General features: G+C 39.7%; 1 protein-coding gene across 1 annotated transcript in view; it reads left to right on the top strand.

The window, feature by feature from the left end:
* itfg1 (integrin alpha FG-GAP repeat containing 1) overlaps positions 1-24,545 on the top strand; it is a 169,716-nt gene extending 145,171 nt beyond the window's left edge. Inside the window, exons 15-18 of the mRNA XM_005802501.3 lie at positions 3,628-3,752; positions 11,355-11,437; positions 13,417-13,534; positions 23,027-24,545. Coding sequence (XP_005802558.1) covers positions 3,628-3,752; positions 11,355-11,437; positions 13,417-13,534; positions 23,027-23,086 — 386 coding nt within the window. The 3' untranslated portion in view covers positions 23,087-24,545. The remainder of the gene's footprint in view (positions 1-3,627; positions 3,753-11,354; positions 11,438-13,416; positions 13,535-23,026) is intronic.
* The last annotated feature ends 2,107 nt before the right edge of the window (positions 24,546-26,652 follow it).

Raw genomic sequence — 26,652 nt, 5'->3', positions numbered from 1 at the left:
AGCTGATTTTTAGAAAGTCTTTATGTGCTGTTGTCAAGAGGAAGATGAGACACCAGATCCAACAACTAAGTCAAGGACACTTGACTGCCAAAGCAACCTGGGTTGGGAGGCACTGAGTGACTTAGTCAGGAAAGAACATACACCATGTTCAGAGCAAGTAGTCCTCGACGTGGTTGTTCACGGTTTTGGTTTCATGTTTTCCCCTTCTCTCTCTCCACCACCTTTCCTGTCTGTTTGCTGTTCAATAATGGCTACAAGTGGTTAAAAATCAAAATTTCTATTACGTCTCAGCAGAAGCAAAGGCTGATCTCCATCCCATGCCTCAGTGACGCAATAATTCATGCAAAAGTAAACTTGACCAAGTACTGAGTGCAGATACTCTACAGGAAATGGATGTTTCAGTAGATGCAGTTCTTTTAAATTAAAGTCCTGAGAAACCAAATTTTGGGTTGTAATAAGCTGTGAAGCGTAGCCTCTTAACTGTCACTCTGAAAAATGTTAGTCCAAGAGGACACTGTTGGATAATCTACAATATATATATTATAGATTATAAATCTATAATATATGTCATGGACTTCATTTTTGAGCTAAATTACTCATATAAGTACATTTTTTGATCTTGCTGATTTTTTTTGTATATAGTTTTGTTAATGATGCACTACAAATGTATGCCTACTTTCCGCTGGTTAGGTTTGCCTCTACTTAAGTAACACACCAGGGACAAAAACGAAGACCTTCAAAGACCGAGGTGGACTCGCATGGTCCGAATTCAGTTGACCCAAAATGAAAGCAACCTCTCTTTTTCTTCTTCATCTAAACCGAGGCTAAGCATAGATTAGAAACCTATCTGTTGTTCTCCCCCGTGGTCTGCAATACGCAGTCTATCCACATTAGTTCTGATCACTGGCTGCCTCCAGGCTTTCTCCTCTTCCACCCTTCCTTCTCTCCTTCCCTCTCTTTGTTTACCACATAGAGGTTGATTTATGTCGGCTGCACTTGGCAGAGTTGGGTGGCGTGGGCGAGATACAGCAGCTGAAGTGGAGCAAGAGAGGAGACGGCGAGGAGGGATGAAAAGAGGGAGAAGCAAAAGGCCAAATCGGAGTGATGTAGCAGGGGGAACATGGAGAGATAAGGACAGGCTGAAAGAGGAGAACTAAATGCAGAAGGCTTGGCGAGAACAGAGAGAACGGGGGGCGGGACGGAAAGAGGTGTGCCAGCCTCAGGTGTCTCCTGCTGATTTGTATCCTTCCTGATGCGTCTCTACGTGAGAATCCAGGGTCTCTCGTTTGGTTCTCATCCGTCTCATTACGTAAAATCATGTAAAACGTAAATAGAGGACGATTACTTAGAGCAAAACTTTCTCTTTTTTTCATATTGTTCAGCTAGATTGGATGTTTGTTGCACTGTAAGACAGTCGCCCTTAACATCAAAACATGATTATGAAACATCAGATCGGGATCTCAGCTTTTTTGTTTCCAGGTATTTATATCTCACTTTGTTGCACAACGTCGTGTTTTGTAGCTGAAAGCATTTTTGGAGCACGAGGGAGACGAAAGGGAGAGATCCGGTTGAAACCAGATATTTACATACACAGAGTAAAAAGATGCAAACACATTTTTTATCTCAACGTCGGAAGTTAAATCAGACCAAACTTTTTTTGTTTTATCTAAAAAAAAATATTTTTTAGAAGTTATTTTGCAGCTTTTCTCGAATTCAAAGGTTATACATACGTTTTGCTGAGCATCAGGGACAATGTCTTTTAAAATGTATGACTTGGGTCGGAGCTTTTGGGATGACGATTGATCTGAAGGAAGGAAAACGTAACATCAAGAAAGGAGAGTTGCACAGAGAGTGAATGACTGCTGTTGAATGAGATCCATTTCCACATTGATCAGCTCCTCTCAGCTCCATGGGGAACAGTTTGATTGATACACTGCCTTGTAGATGTATTTAAACCCCTTGACCTTTTTCTCGTTTTCTCACATTGTAGCTACAAGCTGCTATTCCCTCTTTTGGGATTTGATTTGACAGACCGACACAGAGCAGCACATCATCAGGAAGTGGCAGGAAAGAGAGACGTCGTTTCCAGTTATTTCGGGGTCGTTTCTTTTACTATTTTTGGATATTTCCCTGCCAGCTTTCCACATCTAGAAACCAACATGTTTGTTTGTTCTATGAAAATTGATTGGATGGAGAGCATATGTGAGCAGACTTTTTCAATACTTTACACAGATTGTCAATGTGATTCGGGGGGGGTGGGGGGGGGCTAGCATATCGTTGAGTGTTGGAAGGGGGGCGGATGGACAGAGTATTGCAAGAAGGGGGAGGAGGTCTGACTGTACACTAACCCCCCTGGTCCTCCTAGATATGCTATTTTATTTATGTAATTATAAGTAATTTCCACTATCAGTGATGTTGTCCAAGTGTGCCATTTGGAGGCTCCAAATGGCACACTTGGACAACCCCTGTACCTCCTCAAATATAAACATGTCCAAAATGACATTTCTTTTTTGTGCTATTTTGATCAATCTTGAAATCCACGAGCAGAATACTTTATTCTGCAGATTTATTGTATTCCCCAATCCATACATTCAACACTCAATGTACATTTTCAAGAAATAAAAATGAAAAATCTGGGTGAAGCAAAATTTTTCAGTTTTTATTTTTTTGTGTTACAAACGTAATAGCTACAAACTACTTACAGTTAAAGTATTTTTGACTGCAAAAATAGAAAATTTAGCTTGTCATCTTCATAAAGAGACTAGAGCTTTTGCATGTACTCCAAATTGTTCAAGAACAGCAGCTGGTTTAATTTGGGTATACCTTTTCAGACCTCATTGAAGTGAAAATTAATAATTTAATGTTCACTTCAGATTTAATGCGTGTGCACATTTTTATCTTTAAAGCAAATTTATTTAACCTACAAAGTATCTTTCCAAAAACAGGGTCTTTATAGGCTTTTTTCCCCACAAGAGTCAAGCATTAGATTTCTAGCATTACTAGTGTGTGTGATTTAGCTCTTCCATTCGGTCACCGCAGCTAATAAAACATTTTGCTGTCAAATCAGACACAAAAGAAACACTCCACTCTCATTAACTCACTCTACATGCATTTATACTGTACAGGCTTTAAGCACTGTAAAGCCAGATGCAGTTCAGAGGATTATTGAAGCAGAAACATGGCAGTTAACTTAACTATGCATGAACATACAATACAATACTCATTTAAAAACAGTGCGTGCGTGGACGGGGGTGGGCGTGTTGGGGTGTGTGTGTGTGCTGGAATGTTGCTATTTAACTTTAGTTTATTTTCCAACAATTCAGAAACAGACTAGAGAGCAGAGCAAGTTAATAATTCATGGTGGCCATGGAAACACAAATAACAAATTCCATCTGTTAAAAAGCTGCTCAGCTATGTCATTAAATGAGAAAAAAATGTTGTTTTTTTTCTCCGTGGTTCCAGTAGGTTAAAATCAGACAATTGCAGAGTCTGCATGACTCACCGTCTTTCAATAGACGCCTGCAGCACCTGTGAGGAGAATTCATCCCAGCCGCCGCTTCACGGGTTTCTAAAAGGAACCGCATAAAAATCTACAACTCTTGCTTCTCTCTCTGTGTTTCCCTGCAGCTGGTCAGCTGAGCCAGTCGGCTCATTTCTCCCTGCAGCTGCCCTACACTGTGCTGGGCCTCGGACGCAGCGCCAACTTTCTGGACCACCTCTTCGTTGGCATTCCCAGGAGGCCTGGAGAAACGGTGAGGATGTTTAAAGACACAATGGAGGCTGGGGAGCTGAGAGGGGGAAGACAAATACAGGCTGCGTAGTTGAACAGATTATCATCTGTGATTGAGCAGAAAAAGAAAAACGTAAAGATTTTTAAAAAACAGCTCAAAAAACATCAGATTTAAACGCCTAGGTGCAAGTTTCACTGTAACATGAAAGCTGAAGTTAAAACTCCAAATTGAGTTATTTCTGAGGAGCCTGTGACCCTTTTGAGCGCTGCGTGCCATGCGTGTCTCTGCCACTTTATGTCTCTGCATTGAGTTCAGTGTGAGGGGGGAGAAACAGCCGCGGGGCGGCGATAACCGGAGCCAAAAAGCTGTCCAAGAAAATATCAGCTCATAGAATAATTCATGAAAACGTTTAGCATTTCAAAGTCACAGGCGGAGAGCAGAAGTTTTTGTTTCCGAACTCAGCTTTTTTATGTCAAGGAGCTGGATGTTAGATTTTTTCATAAAATAATAAAAACAATCAAAACGTCTTTCTGTTTATTTATTTGCTACGCAGAGCAGAAACAGCTGAATCTATCAGAACAGTCTGAATTTTCTGCCATCATTTAAAGCTTGGTCCACATTTTCTTTTGCAGCTGTTTATGCAGAGATGTGATGCCTTGTCAGGAAATGTGTTCAAACAAGATGTCTGCTAATGAGAGCAGCTCATTAGATAATGTGAGAAAGGTGCCATGCCCACATCTTTTAAACGCTAAGTGTGTGTGTGTGTGTGTGTGTGTGTGTGTGTGTGTGTGTGTGTGTGTGTGTGTGTGTGTGTGTGTGTGTGTGTGTGTGTGTGTGTGCGTGCGTGCGTGCGTGCGTGCGTGTGTGTGTGTGTGTGTGTGTGTGTGTGTGTGTGTGTGCGTGCGTGTGTGTGTGTGTGTGTGTGTGTGTGTGCGTGTGTGTGTGGGTGTAACAGCTGGACCCAGTTTAAATCGCAGCAACAATCCGTATGGATTTCTTTCCAGTCTTCCATTTCTGATATCAATTTATGGATTATTTTCCTAAACGCTCACATTTTCACATTATTTACCTTCGCTTCTTCTCCTTAATGAGCACCGGCGACGTATTTTCACTAGTCATAAGTTGTGTTTGGCCACATCTTTGGAAGAGGCATGTTTTCTGCCTCCGCCTCATTCCAGGTGTTAAAAGGTTTACTTTCAAGAGTTTAATTTGTATTTTAAAAGAAAAAAGGGTTGCAGAACTGAAATATATTTAGACACATTGAGGGAGATGGATAATACAGGAGACATGGAACGTTTTCCAGATCTAAACATGAAATGGTTTGATAACCTTTAGGGAAAATCACCGCTTTGCAGTATTTTAAGAAAGCAAAACCAAAATGATCTCAATTTATGTACTTAAAACAGAAAAGCAATAATTATTCAAAAGTCCAGTCCCCCAAACCTTTGGGGTTTGCTTTAGGGTTGAATACAGTACATCCCTGTGCTGTTTGGGAATTATCCTGACTATTAGCTAATAATGTCAGAAACAGCTGGAGATCAACCCAAAAACAGAAAGCAGACTATAGCGCAAGGTATTCTGGGTAAATACAACCAAAACAAACATTTTAGCGGGAGAAATGGTTCTTGGAGTTTTACTAAAGACAAAAGTGGAATTATACAACTGCTAAAATCTCACCACCCTTCACTGTTGTTTACGTTTTGTGATGAAAGTACATGTGCTCCTGTCTTCTCCTGAAGTTTTCATGTTGTTTTCTTCAGTAGATCTAAGTTCAGCGCCACCACAGGTGAGGAGTAGAACAGGTTTTTAAAGGGTTTGGTTCATTTGACCCAATACAGTACAAAAGCACAAATGTTGCAAGTTTGTTCCCTAATCAAAACGAGTTTACTGAACTATCAGGTGTGAAAAGACTCTAAGTAAGAGTGTTGGTTGGCAAACCTTTTGTTTCTACACCATTACTCTAGTATTTACAGGAAGAAATGTTTCCAGATTTGTACATTTGTCCTTATGGATACATTTAGGATTTTTAAAATCTTTTTTTTTTCTTGCTGTTTTTGAGACTAATTCTTTACATTGTTTATAACCAACTTATCAGTTCATTTCTGTTCAGAAGTGCCAACAATTCAATGTTGTCACATCCTTTATAACAAATCTTTAACATCTCTGGAAGCCCACGATGCATGGATGACTACTGAAGCAATCCTGCATCCTGTTGGACGATGCGCTAATGTAAAACTAATACGCTAAACAACAGCAAGCTTGTGTTGATGAAGTGTATTCATCTCCCACACTTTTCTACTTCACTCCCATAAATGTCAACGCTCTTCAGCTCGGCTCCCTCCCCGTCCCCGCATCCATCTCCGGCTCTGTTTCCTCTCCCAGTACACTTGTCGCTCTGAATATTCTGAACAACAGATCCTTTTTTCCCCCCCCTTCCCGTGTGGCACCAAGGTCTTCGTCAAGCAGCTCATTTAAATTGCAGATGACTCAGTCCGACAAACTCTGAAGCCGTAATGCGCCCAAAAACTCTCAGCTTAACCAGGCTGCTTTATTGTGCCTTTTTTCAGTCCTTTTTTTAAAAATCCCTATACATTTTTAGATCGTCTCGTGTTCCTATTTTCCCTCCTCCTTACACATTCCTTCTACAAAGTGTCTTAATGAAGGCCTAAAGATGCAGTCTATTATGCAAAGTGGGCTTTTTTTCACCAGTCAGAGGGTCTGGAGAGTGGAGGGACTTCATTAAATCTACAACGTCTTTAATGAGGAAAAGCCGGGTCCCACTGTAGAGAGGACGATGTTTATAAATCCTTTCCACTGTGCCTTCTTGATGCCTTTGTTAGGTTTAATCTGTCTGTTTATCTGCGTTCCTGATTTCTGATCTACGCGGTAAAAATATCTCCACATTTAACAGTAATAAACAGTGAACTTTTGTGACGGGAAAAATCCGTAAACTATAAAACAATTTTAAACCGTTAATGTGATGTGAAATTAATCTGTGAAAGTGGTCATTTGTATATTTTACATTTCTACGTTCAATTTATGGGGTTGCTTTCATGTTTGTTTTAGGAGAAACGGTGTTGTTTTCCTCAAGTGAAAACATTTTCATCTTTGAACCGTAAACTCAACAATGACAAAGCCATCTGACCGGGAAAGAAAAATATATTTTACCAGTAATTTTAAGCTGGAACTCCGGCAACCTCAGCTGTCGGCGTTTGACCGTTGAATCAACTTTTCTTCCACTGAACATTTGATCCAATCTTTGCTTTCCCACCCCCTGCCTTTTGTAATTTCTCACCTATAGAAACGTTGCGATGTGACGATGACCCCGCACCCGATTCCCTACAATGGCTGCCATTGGTTTTAGCTGTCAAGTTGTCAAAATAATGCACTAAATCTTAAATATACGCATGAAATATAAAAGAAAAAGGGACCCAGTGTTTTGCTACTAATTGTCAAAACTATGACAACAAAATAATAAGGTCCAAGGGTATCGCATTTCACTGGTCACTGAAAAGTTTTCATAAAACAAAAATATGAAGGGAGAGGGAAGTAGGTCCGTTTTCCTAGCTTGACGTTGACATCCTTAAGATGTGCTGCGGGATTCTGATTCTGTTCAGCTTGTAGAAAAAAAGGGAAGGCGACCCAAACACCAACTCTGTGACAGATAATCAGAGAAACAGGTGTTAAAATTAAACCCCTGCTTAATTTAAACTGCTGCTGCTGCTGCTGTGCTCAGATGATCACTTATTAATCATCTCAGAGCTAACGTCAAGCATGAGAACATTATGTAACGGACTGAATGTTCTGTTCTTCGTGTGGGAAATGTCTGCGTGTTTTTAGGCGGTGAATAACGTGTCTGAGGACTCACTTGGTAGTAAATGTCCGCTCCGTCAGCCAGTGGAGCTGCTGTCAGTCAGTTTCTACGGCTCAGAATGAGAAAAGAGAAGAATAATGCGAGTGGTTTTAGAGTAATTCTTCTATTGTTTTTCTGCGTCATTCTTCCCGTTGCTGTGGCGCACTGCGCTAAATTAATAATACCTACATCTCCAGGTTTCATTTAGCTAACTGAGTTGTTCTACTGCAGCAACGTGGCTGTGGATGGCAAGTAAAGGAATAGTCTTTTTGGCCTCCAGCCTTGTGCGTATGTGCAAAATTTCCAGATGTGAACAATAGCATTGAGTGTGTCTTTAACAGCAGTTTCTGTCTGCTGTGTCCCTGAGGAGGACGGTCTGTGAAACGTGCTTGAATGTCTTCCATTTTTCATCTGATCTCTGCTATCTGTTACTAGCCTCTTCCTCTGTGAGTGTTTCTCCTCCTGCTTACTTATCTTCCACCCAGGGGATTCCCTCTGCTGTTCCAAGTGGTTTACTTCACTAATCAGTCCTTGTCACTCTCACCCGTCCTGTCTGAATCTGCCTCCGTCGGCTCTCTCTGGTAGCGCCGCTACTTTCCCTGGCTTTGAACCAGACCGTCTCTCTCTCTCTCTCTCTCTCTCTGAAGATTTGGGAAGGTTTTCGTCCTCCAAACAGCCAGATCAGATCTGCTCCCAGACAGCAGCAGTGGAGGCTGACTCGCCTCCAACGTCGCCCAGCCCTCCTCCACCCCCCACTGGTCGCCACCAATGGTTGGCGCTTTCCGAGAGCTAAGCGACAACGGCTGGCGGCAGGAGTGTGCTTTTTCTCGTTTAAAAAAGCAACGCCTTCGCTGCACGCTTATTTAAAATAGCTGCGAGATATGGTTCCCGCTCTGGTGTTGAGGAATGGGGAACCACAATTAAAAAGCAGCAGCACTTCCATATTCTGCCAGACTGGATATGTTAAAGATCCCTCCAGCTCCGAGCGCGGTTATGGTCTTGGGGTCACTGATGTGATTTCCCCCGTTGCCTCTGGTTACGCTGAGCTCATAAACTGTAGCTCTGGCAACTCTTGATCCTAAACTGTCTTCATTCAGTGTTTTTTCTATTATAACTGTAGATAAAAATTCTAAAATTAGAATACTACATGGACTGTAATATGGCCGGATTATTTTCTAATCTGAATAAGTATGGAAATTTATTTTTTTATTTTTTATTGTTAAAAAAATGAAGAGCCCATAGAATAATATGGTCTAAGAATGATGGGTTGAATGGGTTTGACAGCACTTTGCACCAATCTGATGGGTTTATTAGCTGTATAACATCTACAAAACTACAAGTGTCTTCATTGTTGAGCTCATATGTGTGTTCAATAATTTTGCAGAAAAAAGGCTTTGAATTAAGATATTGATCATTTTATCAATATAGTTTATCAACATAGTTTTCTATAATTAATTGCAAATTACAAATAATTATAGACTCTGCGATAAAAACATTTTTTTTTTTAAATTGCTAGTTCCAACACAAGTAAAAAGCGAATATTTGTTGTTGCAAAATAGAAAAAGCAATATTATATTTTGCAAGCAAAAAATGTATATTTAGATCCTGATCTCTGTCTTTGATTTGCCACATCAAACTTAAGCTTTTTTTTCCAACTCTGTGGTCAGTTTGGTTTCTAAGTTACTGACGGAGAGTAAAGACAAGTACAGAGTCCATCAAAAGAACAAATATCATTTCTTTTTATTTGCTCCTAGTTCTTTTTAGATCAACGTTGTAAATTGGGTCTATGACTTTTTTTTTTTTTTTAGTGTTTACATACAAAATATGGGCTTCCAAGAAAACACACCACGATTTAAGAATCTGTAGATAATATAGAATAATATGGTCCAGAATCATATTTAGCCAAACGTCATAGATTTTGAAACAGACCTGATTACCATTAGTCCAGACATACATTTTAGTATTAAAATGTTTATAATGTAAGAAAAACAGGAAAACGTAGAAGCAGGGAGATATTCTTTTTGATTTTCTCCTAAAGTTTGAACTTTGCAGCTCACTGATGACATCGTTTTACGTTCTTTACGTTTACGATATCGACTTTAGGTCATTTAGTTGAACTTCACCAATCCAGTTGTTCTGTTTACTGAAATCTCTTTATAGAATAGAATATAGAATAGAAGTACTTTATTCATCCCAGCAGGGAAATTACTTCGCAGTTACAGCATAGAGACAAGACACAATAACAACTACCACTGAGTAGTAGTTGTAGATAAAATAAAAATAAAATATAAAATGCTATGAATTGTAAAAGTATGAAATGCTGTTAATATAAAAAGCAACTTAGAGCAGTCCTTGCAAAGATTCAAAAAATGCAATTTTGGTGTTTCTGTAATAAAATAAAAAATAGTATAAAAGTATCAAATGCAGAGGTTCAGATTATGAGTCTGTTTATAAAACTATGCGCTGCCCAGCTGTGTCAGACGTCATGACGTTTTCTGGCCCGGTCAGTCAAACATCGCCCACACAGAGCTGCCTCTGCCATCAGTTCGCTGGAACACAATGATATTTGTTCTTTTGTCCTTTTCCTAATGCTGGGTTTGTTTGTGTGCTTACCTGGTAAATGACAGGTAATAATGGACATGAAGCTAAACTCTAAAATTTAAGACACATTTCTGATAAGAAATGCAGCCGTTTCTCCAGGTTTTAAATTTTCTGTATAATTATACCTTAATCCTCGCGCCTGCCTTAATGTGTTTCTAGTAATTACAATCTGCTGTCTCTCACCTCTCGTGTTTTTTTTTTCTCAGCTTACTCTTCTGTTGACACTGCTGCAGGGTCTCGAGAAAGTATTCACATCTCGGGTCCCTTTCCAGGTTTTGTCACATTACTAACAGAAAATACAAGGCGCTTTATTGAGATTTTACCTGATAGAGCAGGAAACATCTGAAAAATGTCCAATTGCCTTAAGCAGTAAGTAGTGGGAACTGATTAAATTTTTTAATCGAGTTAATTTGGGGTTCTGTAATTATCAGAACTGACCGCATTTTCTGTCAAAAACCATCAAACAAACAAATAAAGCAACATTTTCGATTCCAAAACTCTTTTTACTGCTAAATTATTGAATAAATAGACATATGAGCTCAACATATGTGCATTTAATCTTTTATTTAGGTTATTCAACCATCAGATCCGTGCAAATGCTGTTATAACCATTCAGCTTTCAACTGTTACAAAACTCCTGACCATTCATGAAACTTCTTTAGAAATGTGGCTTCAGTCTGCGCTGCTGCTGCTACATGATTAGCATTGAGATGCTATTTCAGGCTTGAATAGCTTCACTGACTCCTTGTAGCACAACCTGAACACACAACAGTAGTTTTTTTTCCTCTGTCCCATCAGAGTGTCTCTCGAGGACCAGCTTTGTCGTTGGTCGCCTTGTTTGCAGATGTAGCTTGTGCATCTGGCGTACCAGAAATGCTTGGGACTTTTGTATGTATAAAAAAATTAAAGCGACAAAAATGCAATTAATTTTGTCACACTATGTAATGCATTAATCACAGTTAACTATGTTAAAGTCCCAACCCTAGTTGTAACGTAGCAAAATGTGAAAAGGTCGAGGTGTTTTTCCCCGAGACGTTGGATACGCTGCCTTAGTCGCTGTCTGTAAAATATGATCGTTTTCAGATTATGAACAATCTTAAATAAATCTGGTTTTGTTCAATTGATAGACTGCCATCTTTAAGTTTATTGGCTTTCTTTCTCTCTTTTAGGAGACGAGGAAACATGAGTGGACGGCCATCATTCCCAACTCTCAGCTCATAGTCATTCCCTTCCCACACAATACTCCCCGCAGGTCAGTAACACTCACCGCAGACATAAAACATTTCAGTTGAAACATAAAAAGCACACACACACACACACACGTTTCTCTTGTAAACTGCTGCCACAGACACATTTAAACACTCATGCTATTCACGGTTTTATTCGAGCTCCTTTAGCTTGCTGCAGACGGTGTCGGCGTTGCCTCTCAGAGGAAGACAATGCCCGGTGAGCAAACACCACGGCATCGCAGCGTGTGTGCGGGTGTTATTATGGTGCTGTTCACATGTTGTTATGAAAGCCCAGGAGGAGCTCCAGATGGCAGTTCGTCTCTGACAAACACACACACTCGCATGTCTTCCTCGCCCCCCATACGTTACACGCAGGTGTAAAACCACTTAGCTGTCGAATGTTTCAAAAATGATGACATATTTCGGATCCCTCTAAATTTCAAGTTTTAGAGGGATTACTGTAGTTCTTTGATTGTTTCCTTTGTGAAAAATGGGAAGGAAAAACGGCAACAATGGTTCTTCTGTGATGGCTCACAGCTGGAGCTCAATGCAGCAAGAAGAGCTCTTATTCTTTGGACACGTATTAACTCAGCCACTCTTTGGTAAAAGGTTTGTGTTCTGCCTGTGGTGTCGAAATACCAACACTTTCTCTTGGTTATAGATATAAGCTGGACCAAATCGCACTTGTGTAATATTAACAGTGTTAACTTGTTCCTTTAAGATCTTGGAATGTTTGTTTTGCCATTGCGTAATAAGTTAGAGTATGGCATAGCTCTACTTTTCTGTTGACCCCAGAAATAAAAGAAAGGAGGAAATTTCAAGCTATCTCTAAACTCTGTTACTTGGGAACACTGAGGTTTTTCCTCATGCAGCTACAATAGAGAAACAAAGGTAGACAGAACCAAAACTTGATGTGAGGGTACGCATTTTTTCAATAGCCATAAGGTACATAGCGCTCTCTGTGCTTAGCAGACTTACTCCCCTGAAACAATGTCAAGAATGTGAATGTAAAGATCACTGGAACTGGAGAAGAATCAGTTCAAGTTCCTGTGGTGTTCAGTCAAATAAACCAAATCTTTTATATGCTATTTTGTCCGTTTTCATCGTAAAACCGAGTCATACAACCGACTCGTACCGCGCCATATTGGACCCCTTCAGCTGTACATCCATAGGTACGATATGGTTAGGGCGGAGCTACTGGCGTCACATAACAACACAATCCATTGATTAGAGAAGATGAAAAACGTCTCAGTTTTTGACAAGCATGAGGGATTCTAGTGCGTCACATTTGGTGTTACACTAGTTTGACACAACATTTGGTTTTAGCCCCGCCTGGACAACGTCTAACTGGCGGTGGATACGCTCTTCTGAATATGTCAGACTATAAAACAGCATGCCGAAACGCTCAGTGGAAATGAGGCAATAGAGTCTGACCTTTTCATCCAACATTACTGTCTCACCTCACCAATGCTCCCCTAGACAAATGGACAAATGTTCCCATAAACACACCCCAAAACCTCGTGGACAGCTACGAAGGTTTTACCAATGTTATTTTAAAGCCTTGGCATTAAGAATGAGATGTCATTCAAGGTCATGTGTGTGTCAATACTCTACACAATTTAGTCTAGATTATCCTCTCACTACCTAAACCAAGATTATAAGTATGTAACGCAGTTGCATTGCAGTGATGCTAAAACACAATTTGTGTCAACTAAAACAAAAACAGTGGTTCCATTTACCTGAAAAGGCTTATAGCTTTTACACTTTTACCCACCTTCACACTGTATAAAACTGTTGTTTGTACCTCCATATGCAAATCATGTGCTCTGCTGTACTTTGAGAAACATTTTCACAGTTTGGAGGTGATAGTCTTATTTTGCTACAGCTTTTAATCCAACAGCAAAACATTTAAACCATAAAAAATGGTTACAAGTGTAAGTACACCAAAGATTTTGCAACAAACATAGCGGTGTGTGACATCTTCCTGTTCTTCTCTTTTTAGATGGAGCGCTAAGTTGTACCTCACTCCTAGCAACAGCGTCCTGCTGACGGCCATCGCGCTGATCGGCGTGTGCGTCTTCATCCTTGTGATTATTGGCATCCTCCACTGGAAAGAGAAGGTCGGGACACAGAAAACACTCACTCGGTGCTCTGCTGTAGTAAATGTTCACACCTTCTCGGTGAAACACCGCTTCCTGCTACTTCCATTCGTTTATTGGTGAATGAGCGAGAGAGACTGGGTGAGCAGACTGGTCACAACCGGCAGCAGATGGATCTCACTGCCTGTCCTGTAGTCCTCTGGCCTCCCCACTGAGCCACACACACACAGTCCTTCTCCTCTACCAGCTTCCTATCCCCGCGGGCCACAACCTGGAAGGGCGTTCAGCTGTAATTGCCTTCTTCTGTCCTTCCAGCACGGTAGATCTGCTGCTCATTACTGCCTAAATGCGCCCTCCAGGGAGTCGGTGCATGTTTTCTCATGTGTTTTGTGCTTCATTCTGGGCCGGTTGTTCTCAGCAGCACACGCACACGCGCACAGTTCAGTCGCCGAGGACACAAGGATGCAAACGGTTAACAAGTTATTCCAGCAAATCTACTTTTTCTTTATCGTTTCCCTTTTTCTTCTTCGAACCCTGTGATTGGCGCGTGCCGAACGGAGAAGAGCAGGAACTCTCTGGCATCCTGTCTGAACCATCTGCTACTGGAGCTTGTGGGCTGCATGTGTGTGCCTGGATGTGTGTGAACATCTACCATATGAGCATGATTACACACACACACACACACACACACACACACGCACAGGAGCTCTTTAATTGTCCTCCATTGAAGGGTAATACCGGTGTGAGTGCTTACAGAAAAGACCTGGCCTAAACCCGATTATTTTTTTAGCTTCCCTACACAATAACACACACGCACATGCACGCCCACACACACAGTACAAATGATATGAGAAGTACATTTAAAAAGAATAGAAAAGAAAATATAATACATATGTTATCAATGCGAAACTTACCAAGTATGTAAAAAATTAATAAAGTCACTAAAATTATAACGTTTAGCTACAGCACAAGTTAAATGTCTCTTTAAAACCAAAAAGCTTATATATAACATTGATTTTGGCTTTAATATCACTTAACTTTAGCTGTTTGCAAAAGTTCTTCAGAAAATCTTTATTTATTGTTCTTGTTATTTTATGTCGAAACCAAAAACTTCTCTTATGCTGTTGATACTGTGATTGTTCAAAGATACAAATGTAAATATGAATTTTGTGTTACTCAGATCTTCACCTTTCCATTGGGAACATTTAGAGGACAGTCGCCCGTGTTTCCAGTTTGGGAAAATGGACGGTTTCTAACCAACCTGAACTTTATACAGTACATACAACTTCATTTGCGGTTGTTTGATCTGACCAGGGTGTATCCTCCTTCTTAACCAATGATGGAACTTCTCACAGCCCCGCAAGAATAAACAGTATGAACGATGGCTGGATTGATAAATTGAAAAAATAAAAACTTAAGTAAAAGGAGAAAGAAATGATTGAACCACTTCCAGAACCTCGTTTGGTTTACATCGTCGTTTTAACTGATGAAATTCAGAAACTCCATTCGATGATTAAATAAACATTGAGGCGCGTTACGTATTCACTCTGCTTTAACTTTTTAATTTGATCAGAATTGCTGAATGTATTATCAGGTCTCTACACAGCAGAGCTTCTATTACCAGTGCTGTGCTCACAACAGAATATGAAATGCAGTGATTGAAATTCTCACTGAACGTCTCCTTGGGACTTTTTCGCATGTTGCCTTTGCAAGGCACAACAATGAATTTGAAACAGTCAAAATGTTGAATTTTAGTCCTTTGTTTTCAGAAACGCATCTTTTACTGACTAAATAAAAACTACTTGATTCTTTCCTGAATCACAACTGATTGTAAAACATATGAACCAAGTGGGTTTTTTCTTAACTTTCCTCTTTGCCAGGATTTCTACCTCTAGTCTTGTCTTCAATAAGGGAAGCTTGGTGGGGCTTTATTCCACAATACCTAATCTCCTTATCCTTAGAAGAAGAAAAAAAAAAGCAGTTTGTTGTTGCTGCATCATTTGTGTCTTTTTCTGTCTGTAAGGTGAACGCCTTCGCTGTAAGTCTGCTGCATTTGCCTGAATGTGAGCAGAGTTTGGATCTAAGCAGCTTTAAGGATATTTTTACCAGTGGGGGACGACGCAAAGAACTTATGAAAATATAGAAATGAGTCAAACTAGCAGCAGGTGGTACTGTGTTGCACATGTAAGCGAGGCGCTGCGTAACAAGCGTCAACACTCCTACAGCACTCCTTAGAAGAATCAGTTCAAGTTTAAAATAGAGACTGAAGAGCATCGTGTCTGGTTGGTTTGAGTCTGTACTCAGTTCAAAGGTTACATTAGTTTGTTGGTAGACTCAGTCCGCTCCTTTGGTATATATTCAGAGTGAAGATGACAATCTGCACTTCTTCAAATAAACCACAATACCAGTTTTGTTTGCATCAAAGTCAAGTGAATGTGATTCTGATACAATACAGCTTCAAGTCTGTTCACCTACCTAGAATAAACGACCTAATCTTATCTGTTCATTACTGAAAGGATCGCATCAAGTTGCAAATATTGTCAACAATCGTTTATGGCACAGCCGAACCTAAAGCTGTAAAAAGCTTTAAAGGGGCAGTATTATATATGTTCCAGGCATATAGTGCCATTTTATAGCACAATAAAGTAACTAGTAGTTTCAGTTGTTATGAAAATCCTGCATATATCAAGGATGACTTAAAAAAAATCTTACTTCCTAATTTAACGCCTTGAAATTGGGCCTCTGTCTCTTTAAAAAATTCTGCTCACTTTGAAACTCCGCCTTCAGGAAGCCATCACAACCCAACATGGCTCCTCTATTATCCCTTTAGCCAAGTTTTTTTACAAGCATAGCACTGAGAAATAGATCTTATAATGAAACTTTTACAAAATTATATTTTGTACATGTATATTAAAACCTGTCTCAATGTGGTGACGGTGTAATACGAAACAAGCAATCTGTAAAAAGATCGATCTCCTCCACCTCCTCCCTGAGCTACTACTGCTGTCTGAAGAAATTCACCACTCCTAGTCAGAAACAACCAATCAGAGCAAGGAGGAGGGTCTTAGCGCTGTCAATCATCCTATGGTACGAGCAGCAAAATGCACTAATGGTGGAGAAACACCTTACCGTTACAGAAAACTGTTTATCTGCCCTCATCAGCGGCCGTGCTAAAACACCTGTTAGGAGAATCAAGTCAGAGAAACGCTGGTTGATTTCTTCAAACGGAGTGTTTTTCTTGTTAGTTTGGACTTTTTCATAACTGGCTATTTTGCCTGTTTTTCTTGCCTGAGCTTAATGATTATTATTTGTTGAAGGACGATTTGGTTTACAGAGACGTCATAAGTTTTGGTTGTGTGTGGTTTTTGTTCCCCTTTTATTTATCATTTCTGGTTTATTGTTTGTTTTGGATATTTAAAATGTCTCCCAGTTCCGGTGTTTCTGGGACAATACATCGTCCTGTAAAGTTTGTTAGCGTCACAGGCTGACTTGTTGTGCATCTTGTGAACAGTAGATTTGGACATGTTTTGGATCATCCTAAGAAACCTCTTGATGACCATTCATCAGGTTGATGATATTGAAGATGACATGCACTCCTGGCCCACAGCATCACAGATCCTCCTCCATACTTAACAGTGTACATGATCTGCTTTTTGTCTTTGCTGCTCTTTGTTTCCCTCCCCAGCTACATTGAGTGTTTTTTTGTTTGTTTGTTTGTTTTTTTTACTGCAAAGCCAAATTTTAATCTCATCTGAACAAACTACATGTTCCAGTTTAGGTCCCAGAAGAGATTGGCAAACTCCACATGTGGGAAGACGAAAACTGGTTGTTTAGCATTGCTGCTAAACAACCAGCATTGCTGCTAAACAACCAGTTGCCAAGTGGATTTGGTATAATGGTTGCTAGGGCTTGGTGTTTCCAAGTTGCCATTCTTTGCTGCGGTTCTCCAACAGCGAGCTTTAGAAAAATCTTTTCTTTTTTTTTTTTTACTTTCCTCACCATTCTGCTCTCTGTGAATGCTGACAAGATGAACATGGCTCCTCGTCCAGCTTCGGGGTCAGACGCTAAGAAATGGGCCTTGGTGCCTCATCCTCGTGTATCGCAGGGTCACAGAGAGTCATGAATTAATAATCAAGTTCCTAGAAGAAGAGGAAGAAGACAGAAAATGTTTCAGTTACATTTATTATTGAATGAATATTGAGTCTACCAACTATTATGTTTGACTTGCAGTGATTTTATTGAAAACTACTATTTCTTTACCCGTGATAGGATTTTTTCCACCAAAATATTTTTAATCAAAAGAAAATTTATGTAAATTCTTCAGTGCAACAAAATAAGATTTTTTTTTTCACATCTTTTCCAGGCATTTACCTCCTGGTGTTGTTCAGTGGGCTTGATGCCAGTGTAGGGGTTTTTATCTGGAAGCATCAAACCCTTGTACCTCCCTAGACATGTTTTATTAATCTTCCTTATTGATGTTTTATTTCTTTTGAGCCTGCATCTCACCACTCCTTATGATACAATTGAACACTCGTTCAATTGAATCTAAACCACTCGGTTTAGAGTTTTTTTTCTGCCCGTCGGCGCTCACATTTTCTTTACCTTATTGTACAGTTTTAAACTAATAGCTGTTAATTCCAAACATCATTCCTGAATTGCCTTATTAATCGATAAAGACATGAGACAAGACGGTCCGCCTCGCTGTACTCCCACCAATCATGTTTGAGAGATCCTTTAATCTCCCGTGGCAACCATTCAGCTGTGCAAAACACCTGTTGGGACCCAGCTCCACCTTTGAGGTGCAGCCTGGGGTTTTCAGGCTTCCGCCTCACAGAGCAGCCCTCACCTGAAACTCCTCCTCTCAGCTCCTTCAGACTAGCTCTGCTGAGCTCATTATAGGACCTACTGTAATTCTCATTGAAATGCTGGTTAAAAAAAAAACAACATCGTTAAAGGAGGAGCCATGTTGTGATGACTTCCTCAAGGTGGAGTTTCAGAAAGAGCTGGAGCTTCTTAAAGAGACAGAGGCCCAATTTCAAGGAGTTAAATTATGAAGTCAATTTTCTTTTAAGTTACATTTCATATATATAGCACTTTCTTAAAATCTGAAGGTAACATAGTTACTTGATTGCGCTATGACATGGGATTGTCTGGAAAACACATACTGCTGCCCCTTTAAGGCTACAGTTGGTCCCAAGACTATATTGTCAACAGTATCTTCCAATAACATATAATTACCCAGTCATATTTTCAAATTTTGCCAACTTTTAAAATTGTTCAACACAAAAATATTGATGACTGCTATAAAAGAGGCTTAAATTTAAACTGTGAACTCTCACTTTAAAACCAATAGGTTCTGTTCAGACTTTCTAAAAACTCTACATCTCTGCTTCATTTGGGAGTATCCACCGCTCCTCCCCATCCAGGGAATCCAGATTGGGAGTGAGTGTTTTGCAAACTCCCTCCCTCATATCTCTTCTCCTCTCAACCCACTTACGGTGGGGGTGCGTCCGGTAAGGTCAGGGTGAGACAGCTGATTGACATTTAGCATTTCTGTCTGTTTGCACTGCCGCCTCTGGTATTTGCTCCTCTAATAACAAAGTCAGATAGAGGGCAGAAACACAAGGGCAGGGGTGGGGGAGGGGGGCAAAAGATGTGTAGTCCAGGCTAAACAGCCGACAGGGCTTTGACAGAAAATCCTGTGAACTTCTGTGCATTTCTGTCGTTAGTGGCGATATTTAGAATGCCTTCTTAAATCAAAGCCAGAAAGGAATGGAAATGTGAGGGAAAAAATGCGATTTTTAAAACATAAAGCAGAATCTAATCAATCTGATCTTCACACAGGTCAAATTTAATTAGCTGGCATTTAATCCCAGTCATGCTCCAATGCAGCTACCGACCTGCTTTCAGACACAAACTCAACACTATGTCTATAAAATCTATTGACAGAAACACATCGATGCAGCGCTGCCTAATAATTATTCAAGCCTCAGGTTGATTATTAGGTGGCGCGCCTTGGCTAGTCAATTACGGCAACATCAGCCCCCAATGGATCGGTCGTCTAAAGGAAATCAGTCCATCAGCTCCTGAAAACATTGAGCATCAGAACAGGACAGCATTCAATATGAGACAGGCTTTCCTTTGAAGAGAGATGAAGGCTTTATTCCAAACTGAAAGTGACAGGATAAAGAAAATGGAGTAAACATGTCACTGTCCATCTATTGGACTCAACACCAGGGAGGTCCGTCCATGAACGGACGGTTTGGCTGAAGAAAAGCTGGAATCCGGATTTTTAGATGCAGTGTTCTTTGATAATTAGTCAATATGTTAAGCAATGTTTTAAAAGGTATTTTTTTAGATAGTTCAAAGCTGATGCCTGTTTTCCAATGTGTTATCTGTGATCTTGGAATATTGATTGCACTGTCTGAATGATTTATTTTTAAATCATTTTGTTTTTACTTTCAGCTACTTTTAATTAGCTGAAATTAAAAGTAGCCTTTAATATGTGGACTTTCATATTGTCATAGTTTGGGATTTTTTTTTAGTGAGGTTATGTCAAAGTTAACATTTATAAGCAGTTAATATTTTACTTACGGTAGATGATGCTGTTGGCATATTCATTTTATTGTAATTCAAATTAGCTTGCCCTGGAGGCTGAAGCTAACAGCTTGTCCAACAAGACCGAACCGAACCGAACCACCAAACCAAATGTAATCTGAAAAAAGTGAATACTGTTGGTAGACATAACCTTCTGTGTAAAAAATCTATCAATGCAAACATAACTTACTTTAAAGTAGCATTTGATTTAAAAAAAACAAAAGAAGTTCTTTAAGACAATAGTACTTTGCTTTGGAGTTAGCCTCATTGTTATCTTTGTCTTCTGGAACCAGCTAATCTGTGTTTATGCTAAAAGAAAACACCAATGAATCTAGGGTGCTAACTAGCTATAAACTAGCTTCAAACACGTGCAGTGATGCTCAAAGAAATCCTCCATCTTGTTTGTTCTCGACATTTATTCACCGTACTCTGTGAAGTACGGTGGCATTTTTATTGCCATTTTTATTATGCCAATAAAAATGTTTCTTACAAACCACATTTTAAAATGTGAGCCCTTCGTGTTGGTGAAATTGCAAACGGTACAAAGTGGTTAAAATTATGTCCACCTGGCCAAAACACAAAATTATAGAGTATGATCACACATTTGTAAGTGCTTCTTCGGGTAATTTCCTCACATCTACATGGAAGCTGTTTGTGGATACAAATGTTCTTTCCGGACGTGAAAAGGCCGCCTGGGAATAAATTTGCAGTCTTGATTCTGTGCAGCAGTGGAGACGAAGCTGACACGAGGCTTTAGCGCCGCTACTAAACGGCATTCAGGCTGTTGAGGTCCTCAAGCTGTTCTTTTATAGATGTAAAGTTTTTTAACATGCACAATTCTTTCAAATTGATCATTTTATATGAAATATTTGGCCAATTTCCAACATATGCTTGCCCCTGCTGACATCATGAGTCAGCTGATTTATTCTTCATCTTACCCAACTATCCCTGCTTCCTGCCCGTGTCAGTGACCAGGTGATGAATGCTCACCACTTATCGTCAACTGCTGTCTGGCGGCTAACTCAAGGATAAAAGCGTGTGTATGTGTTGAACAATCTCCTCATATGAAATGCCGTTCCAGGTTCTTTGAACTGTATATTGGCATATAAACTGTTCATTTAATCAGGTTTTTTAGACAAACCAGCCACTAGATTTATAACTGTTTTTTTAATTATTATTTATTAGTGTGTCTAGCAGATACAGTGCCTCGCAGAAGCATTTCTACCACATGTCAAATTGAACGGAAAGTATGTGTGGACTTCAAGACACAGATTAACAATTTGATTTAGAAGGAGAAACCACACAGCTGTCAGTCAGACATAACTTACCTTATTATTTATTATTATTTTTATTAACAGAGATTGTGAACTTTGACAGACTTTTCTGTGGGATTTCGTCACAGAGGATTCAAAGAGGACGCTGTGAAATCTCGATGCATGGATGACGAGCCTGAAAACCAGAACTGCTACACCTGAGTAAAAAAAAAAAAAAAAAAAAACTCCCTGCAAGGAGTCAGTGACACTCTGAAAACCTCTGACTGTGCACACACTTCATCTCTGCGTCTCAGGTTTATCTGCCAACCATGGAGAGGAAACTCAAATAAACAAGATCCAAACGCTGCTGCCTGTTCACAGCCTGAGCTCATTTAAAATGCAGGGGGGCAGAAACACCAGCCCAGGATGTGAAGAGTCAGAAATGACACTTTACAAAACACACACACACACACACACACACCGTTCTTCAGGATCAGAGGTCAACACCACCTGCACCTTCTTTCAATTAAAGAATCAGCTGCAGTCATAATGTTGGTGTAGCACACACTGCTAACCACTGACTTGAAAAAAAGTATTTTTTTTTGTTTGTTTTTGTTTTTTAATACTGTACTTATGCATTTTCAATGTACAAAACAGAGCATCCATATAAAGGATAACCTCAGCTATTAACCATTTTTTCCAAATCCATTATTGCCAAAACAGGCTGGGAGGAAAAGCAACAACAACAAAAAAAAAACACTTTACAATGATAGCTCATGCAGTGATCTGCAACTTTAAACGATGCATAAATAAATATTCAAACACAATTTGGACATTGAAGTGTCAGTAGATTTCCTTCTGCAGATTAATATGATAGAAATAGCAACAATCTGCTCATGTCACAGCTCTGACTTCATATAGTTGAGGTTCTAAACTGCATTTTGTTCACCAAATCTCCTCACGCCAAATAAAAATCATCTTCCTTACGTTCTACAAAGAAAATGTAATTGTAATGAAACTCCAAGTAAATGTTTTGTGTTTGTTGATGTTTCTCCAAAGTGCCTCCCAACCTTTTCCATTTGATAAACAGGGTTACAATGTTCCATAATTCTACTATTGAAGCATGTTTGTACGCATGCTGAATTATATTACGAGATGAGATCGATATTTGCAGATTGTGCACAGACCAAACGGTCTTTCCAAAAGTTTTTGAGCAGAACTTGAAACAGTAAAAAAAAAAAACGATAGAATAAGAAACCCAAAATGAAACAGCAACAATAAGGAACAATGAGTATCGACAGTTCATGTTCTGTTTCTATGTCATAAAATATTAAATCCAATTTATTTACGTAGCGCCAATTCACAACATATGTCGTCTCAAGACACTTTACAAAAAATAAATACAATTATTTCAATCAAATCATGCAATCATAGTTACCAATTGCATAGAATCACAATTTGGTTAGATTTAAAGGTTTATGGTTCATTTTTGTTGTATTTTAAATTACTGTAGATGTTTGTCATTGTTTTTGTTGTCAAACTGTATTTTCTTTCCTATAAGGTAGAGTTGCAGCAGAACACCTCTGGTTCAGGTTGCTCTGATGTCATGATAGGTAGACCTCAGCAACACGACTGACTCTGTGTGTTGCTGTGTGTCCCACAGAAAGCAGACGACCGAGAGAAAAGGCAGGAAGCCCACCGTTTCCATTTTGACGCCATGTGAAGGAGCAGCGCTGCGCCACGGGAACGCCTGACCCCTGACCCCCCTCCTCCTCCAGACGCTCAGTTTGACCCACACTCATTTCAGGGGCCAATAAATTGATACTCATGTGCCCTAAAGCGTTTCTTTTTTCTTTTTTTATATCCTTTTCAGTCAATGAGTCGGATGTGAAATATTTATGTTCCATTTGATTTATTCATTCCGGTGTTAGAAGCACGTCCTGACGGGGAGCACTGTGGAGGTTTAAAGCAGCGGCTTCTCGGGACGGACTCAACAGAGATTTGTGTTTTGCACGTAACTCCACATCTGCTTGTTGCTATGGTTTTTATTTAAGTACAACTTTCATTAAAGGTTAGCATCTGTTGGGTCAAGTGTTGAAAGTGGGTAATGTTAACTTGAAATCCATGTCATTTCTTATCATTTTTGTAGTTTTTTTGTTTTTTTTTTCCCTCTTCTGGCTTTTTCTGTGAATTTGAACAGATTCACCAGAAGCTGAATGGAGGAAAATGAATAGAAGTGGACCGGTACAAGTCAAAGCTTTGCTTGACTGCAAATTCAGATTTTCCCCAGCTGATTGTATCAAAGCTTATCACAGAAGTAAAAAATAAAAGTATCTGCAACACTTCTGCACCGGGCTGAGGGAACAGTCTGAACACTGTCGGTCCTGCTGAGCCAAGCCCAGTTTACTGTGATAGAAACTGGATTCTTCTGTCTTCTTAAAGCTGAAGCAAAAATATGTTGATTTTTTTCCCCATATTTATTAAAATTGCCATCATGTTGTGACAGTTTTGTATGAGAGAGATAATCTGTGAAAAAATTGTGCTCCTCCACTTCTTCGGTGATCTGCTATCACGGTCTGCAAAAATGCTCCGCCTCTTATCAAAAACAAAAAATCAGAGCCAGGAGGAGGGCTTAGCGCTGTCAATCATCCTCATGTACTTGCTGCTCAATATGTTAATGGTGGACAAACAGAAAAACTATTTCTCCCAGTCATTGGTAGCTATGCTAACTGTTGTGGTGAGCCTGCTGTATCTAAAGTGATTGACAGCACTAAGACCCTCCTCCTGTCTCTGATTGGTTGTTTCTGACTGGGTGGCATATTTCTGTTGTCAGTTCTGGGAGAAGGCAGAGGTGAAAGTAATCTTTTTCACAGATTATTTGTCTTACATTTCTGTCACCACATAATGATGGTTTTAACAAAACATGTTTTTGTAAAAGTCACATACTGCAGCTTCAAAAGCTTGATTGAGCCACGCCCTCCGACTCGCCATGTTATTTATTTTTTGTCCACCGATGAGCTACAGGCCGTCGATGTTTGCACTTTCTAAGCTAATTATTAATCGTGGGTGTGTTTTACTGTAATTGATTATGCATCGTGAATTCTGCTTGCAAATGAATGTTCAGGCATCTAACCGTGTTTAGCTTACATGTTGGCTGAGAATAAAGGTTTCTTCTCGTGTCAGTCTGCTTTATGATTATTATTTTTTTATATATACAAGTTATTGTGACCGCTTCCCGCACGCTCCCTCGTCGACCGCCTCTGCGCGTTTCTGCCCTGAAGACGCTGCAGAAGAACACCGTGTCTGTGCGGTGGCTGGGACGCTGGAGGAAAAATGGTCTAAATGTGTAATGAGTTCAGCATCGGCGAAATTAAAGGGCCTTAAATTTTCCAGAGGGCCCCCAGAGGCGGCTCTGAGCATCCCAGTGGGCTCCTCGCCACACTTCAGGAACCGACCTGGTGAGCAGCCTAACGCGTGGTGGGAGTCAGAGTCAGCCCTCCCCGCTCTGCAGCGACAGTAAGCGGGTCTGAACTGAAGCTTGGCTGCCTGTGAGGAGGAGGAGGAGGGTCTACAAGCTATTATGAAGGTAAACAGGAATAGACTGAATTAAAAAGGAAATCTTTAAAAAGTAAAAGCATACATTTTAATAAAGACTTTTTTGAGGATATATTGGCCATTTCTTTCTAAATGTAATGCTGACTTACAGTTAATTCCCATCCTCTACTTTGTTTCCGAGAAAAAGAAAATCCTCCCTTTATGTTTTAGTCAAGAGTTTAGTGAAGAGGCTAGTTCAGCTAATGAACTGCTAGCGTATTCATGTTCGGCATCCAACAGGCAAAAATTTTATATAGGTTGTAATGTTAATAAATATAAAATAAGGCATAAGGTCTGCAGTTGGCCATGTTTATTTATTGGAGGAAACATTTACGTTCATATCCAACTCCAACTGGTTTAGCCCTGATGCTAACCTGCTAGCATGTTAGCAGTCTAACATGCTAGCAGGTTATTATTGTTTGTTTGGGGTTTCCATTTAATTATTTCACTATGAAGTGATAATTTTAGCTTTATTTTAGGCTAATGTCTGATTCAACAGAGAGGAAATTGTGTAGAAATGACTTTACTTGAATTTTAAGTCAATTATGTTTAAAAACTTGTGAGAATTTAGCTAGTTTTTGTGTCATTTTTATTTAATGTCTTGTTGAGATTAAAAATCTCTTTCAAGAGAGAGCTGGTCTAGACTGGTGGCAGCACAACATTTTGTAAACGTGTGAATATATTTCGAATATGTGTTTGAGTTTAACTCGATGTCTTTTTCTTCAGTGATTCCTACTTGGATGTATTGATTAACCGATATGTGAAAAATGTAGGCAAGGTGTCCGAGTGTCAACGTGAAGTTCAGCAGATTTACTTTCACCAGTGGAGCACTACAACGGTCACCAACGTGCTCCATATAACTCTATTAAAAAGTGTTTTGGGTTTATTTTAAGTGTAGTGGATAAGGAGATGGACAAGACAAGAAAGGGAAAGAAGAATAGAGCAAATACAAGAAAACATACTAGGAATCTGCCTTCAGAAAAAGAGGGAAACTCCTGGTAAACCATAACGAAACAATATAACTGACTGGATCAGTACCAGGCAAAGAATTAAACTTCAGCTCACATCCCAACAAGGTAGAGGTGCCAGATGTGGTAGTGCTGTGGGCTGGTGGTATTAAAGACTGGCTATAGTTGGGCTGGTTAATCTGGTTAAGGATGAGCTCAAAATCATTTTCCCACCTACTGCCAGTTTTTAGAAGGCACTTACCTGCATCTTTGAATTTTAACACGCATGATTTTTATGCAGGCAGTGGTCCACGGAATATATCAAAGTGCGCTGCTCAGTTAAAATATTTAAAGATGAAAACACATTGGGAACTTTTGGACTCTTTCTTAACGGGAGGTTTAACGGTGTGTGTGGGGCAGGCTGTGGTTGCTGCTCCAAAGAAAGTTGATCAACAGGTCAACACACTGACAGACTCCATGAACTGAAGGACGGTGACTCTTACTGAAACATGTGTGACTGTTTCTGCTATTTATTTTCTTTTTTTTTTCTACGAAACGACGAGAGAGGTGATTTCATTATGATTTTGAGATGTTTATTCTTGCTCAAATCGATAAATGGATGGGAAAAGTTTCATTAAAATGCGCCATAATGTGCACGCTAACATTGCCTGTTAATTATGCACACATTTCCTCCTAATAGAGCCAGAACACAACTTGCCTAATCGTTGTGCACACAGCGTGACAGGAA

Source organism: Xiphophorus maculatus, chromosome 4 (assembly GCF_002775205.1).
Source record: "Xiphophorus maculatus strain JP 163 A chromosome 4, X_maculatus-5.0-male, whole genome shotgun sequence".
NCBI lineage: Eukaryota > Metazoa > Chordata > Actinopteri > Cyprinodontiformes > Poeciliidae > Xiphophorus > Xiphophorus maculatus.
Note: the sequence above shows the minus strand (reverse complement) of the source record. Positions and strands in the feature narration are given on the sequence as shown.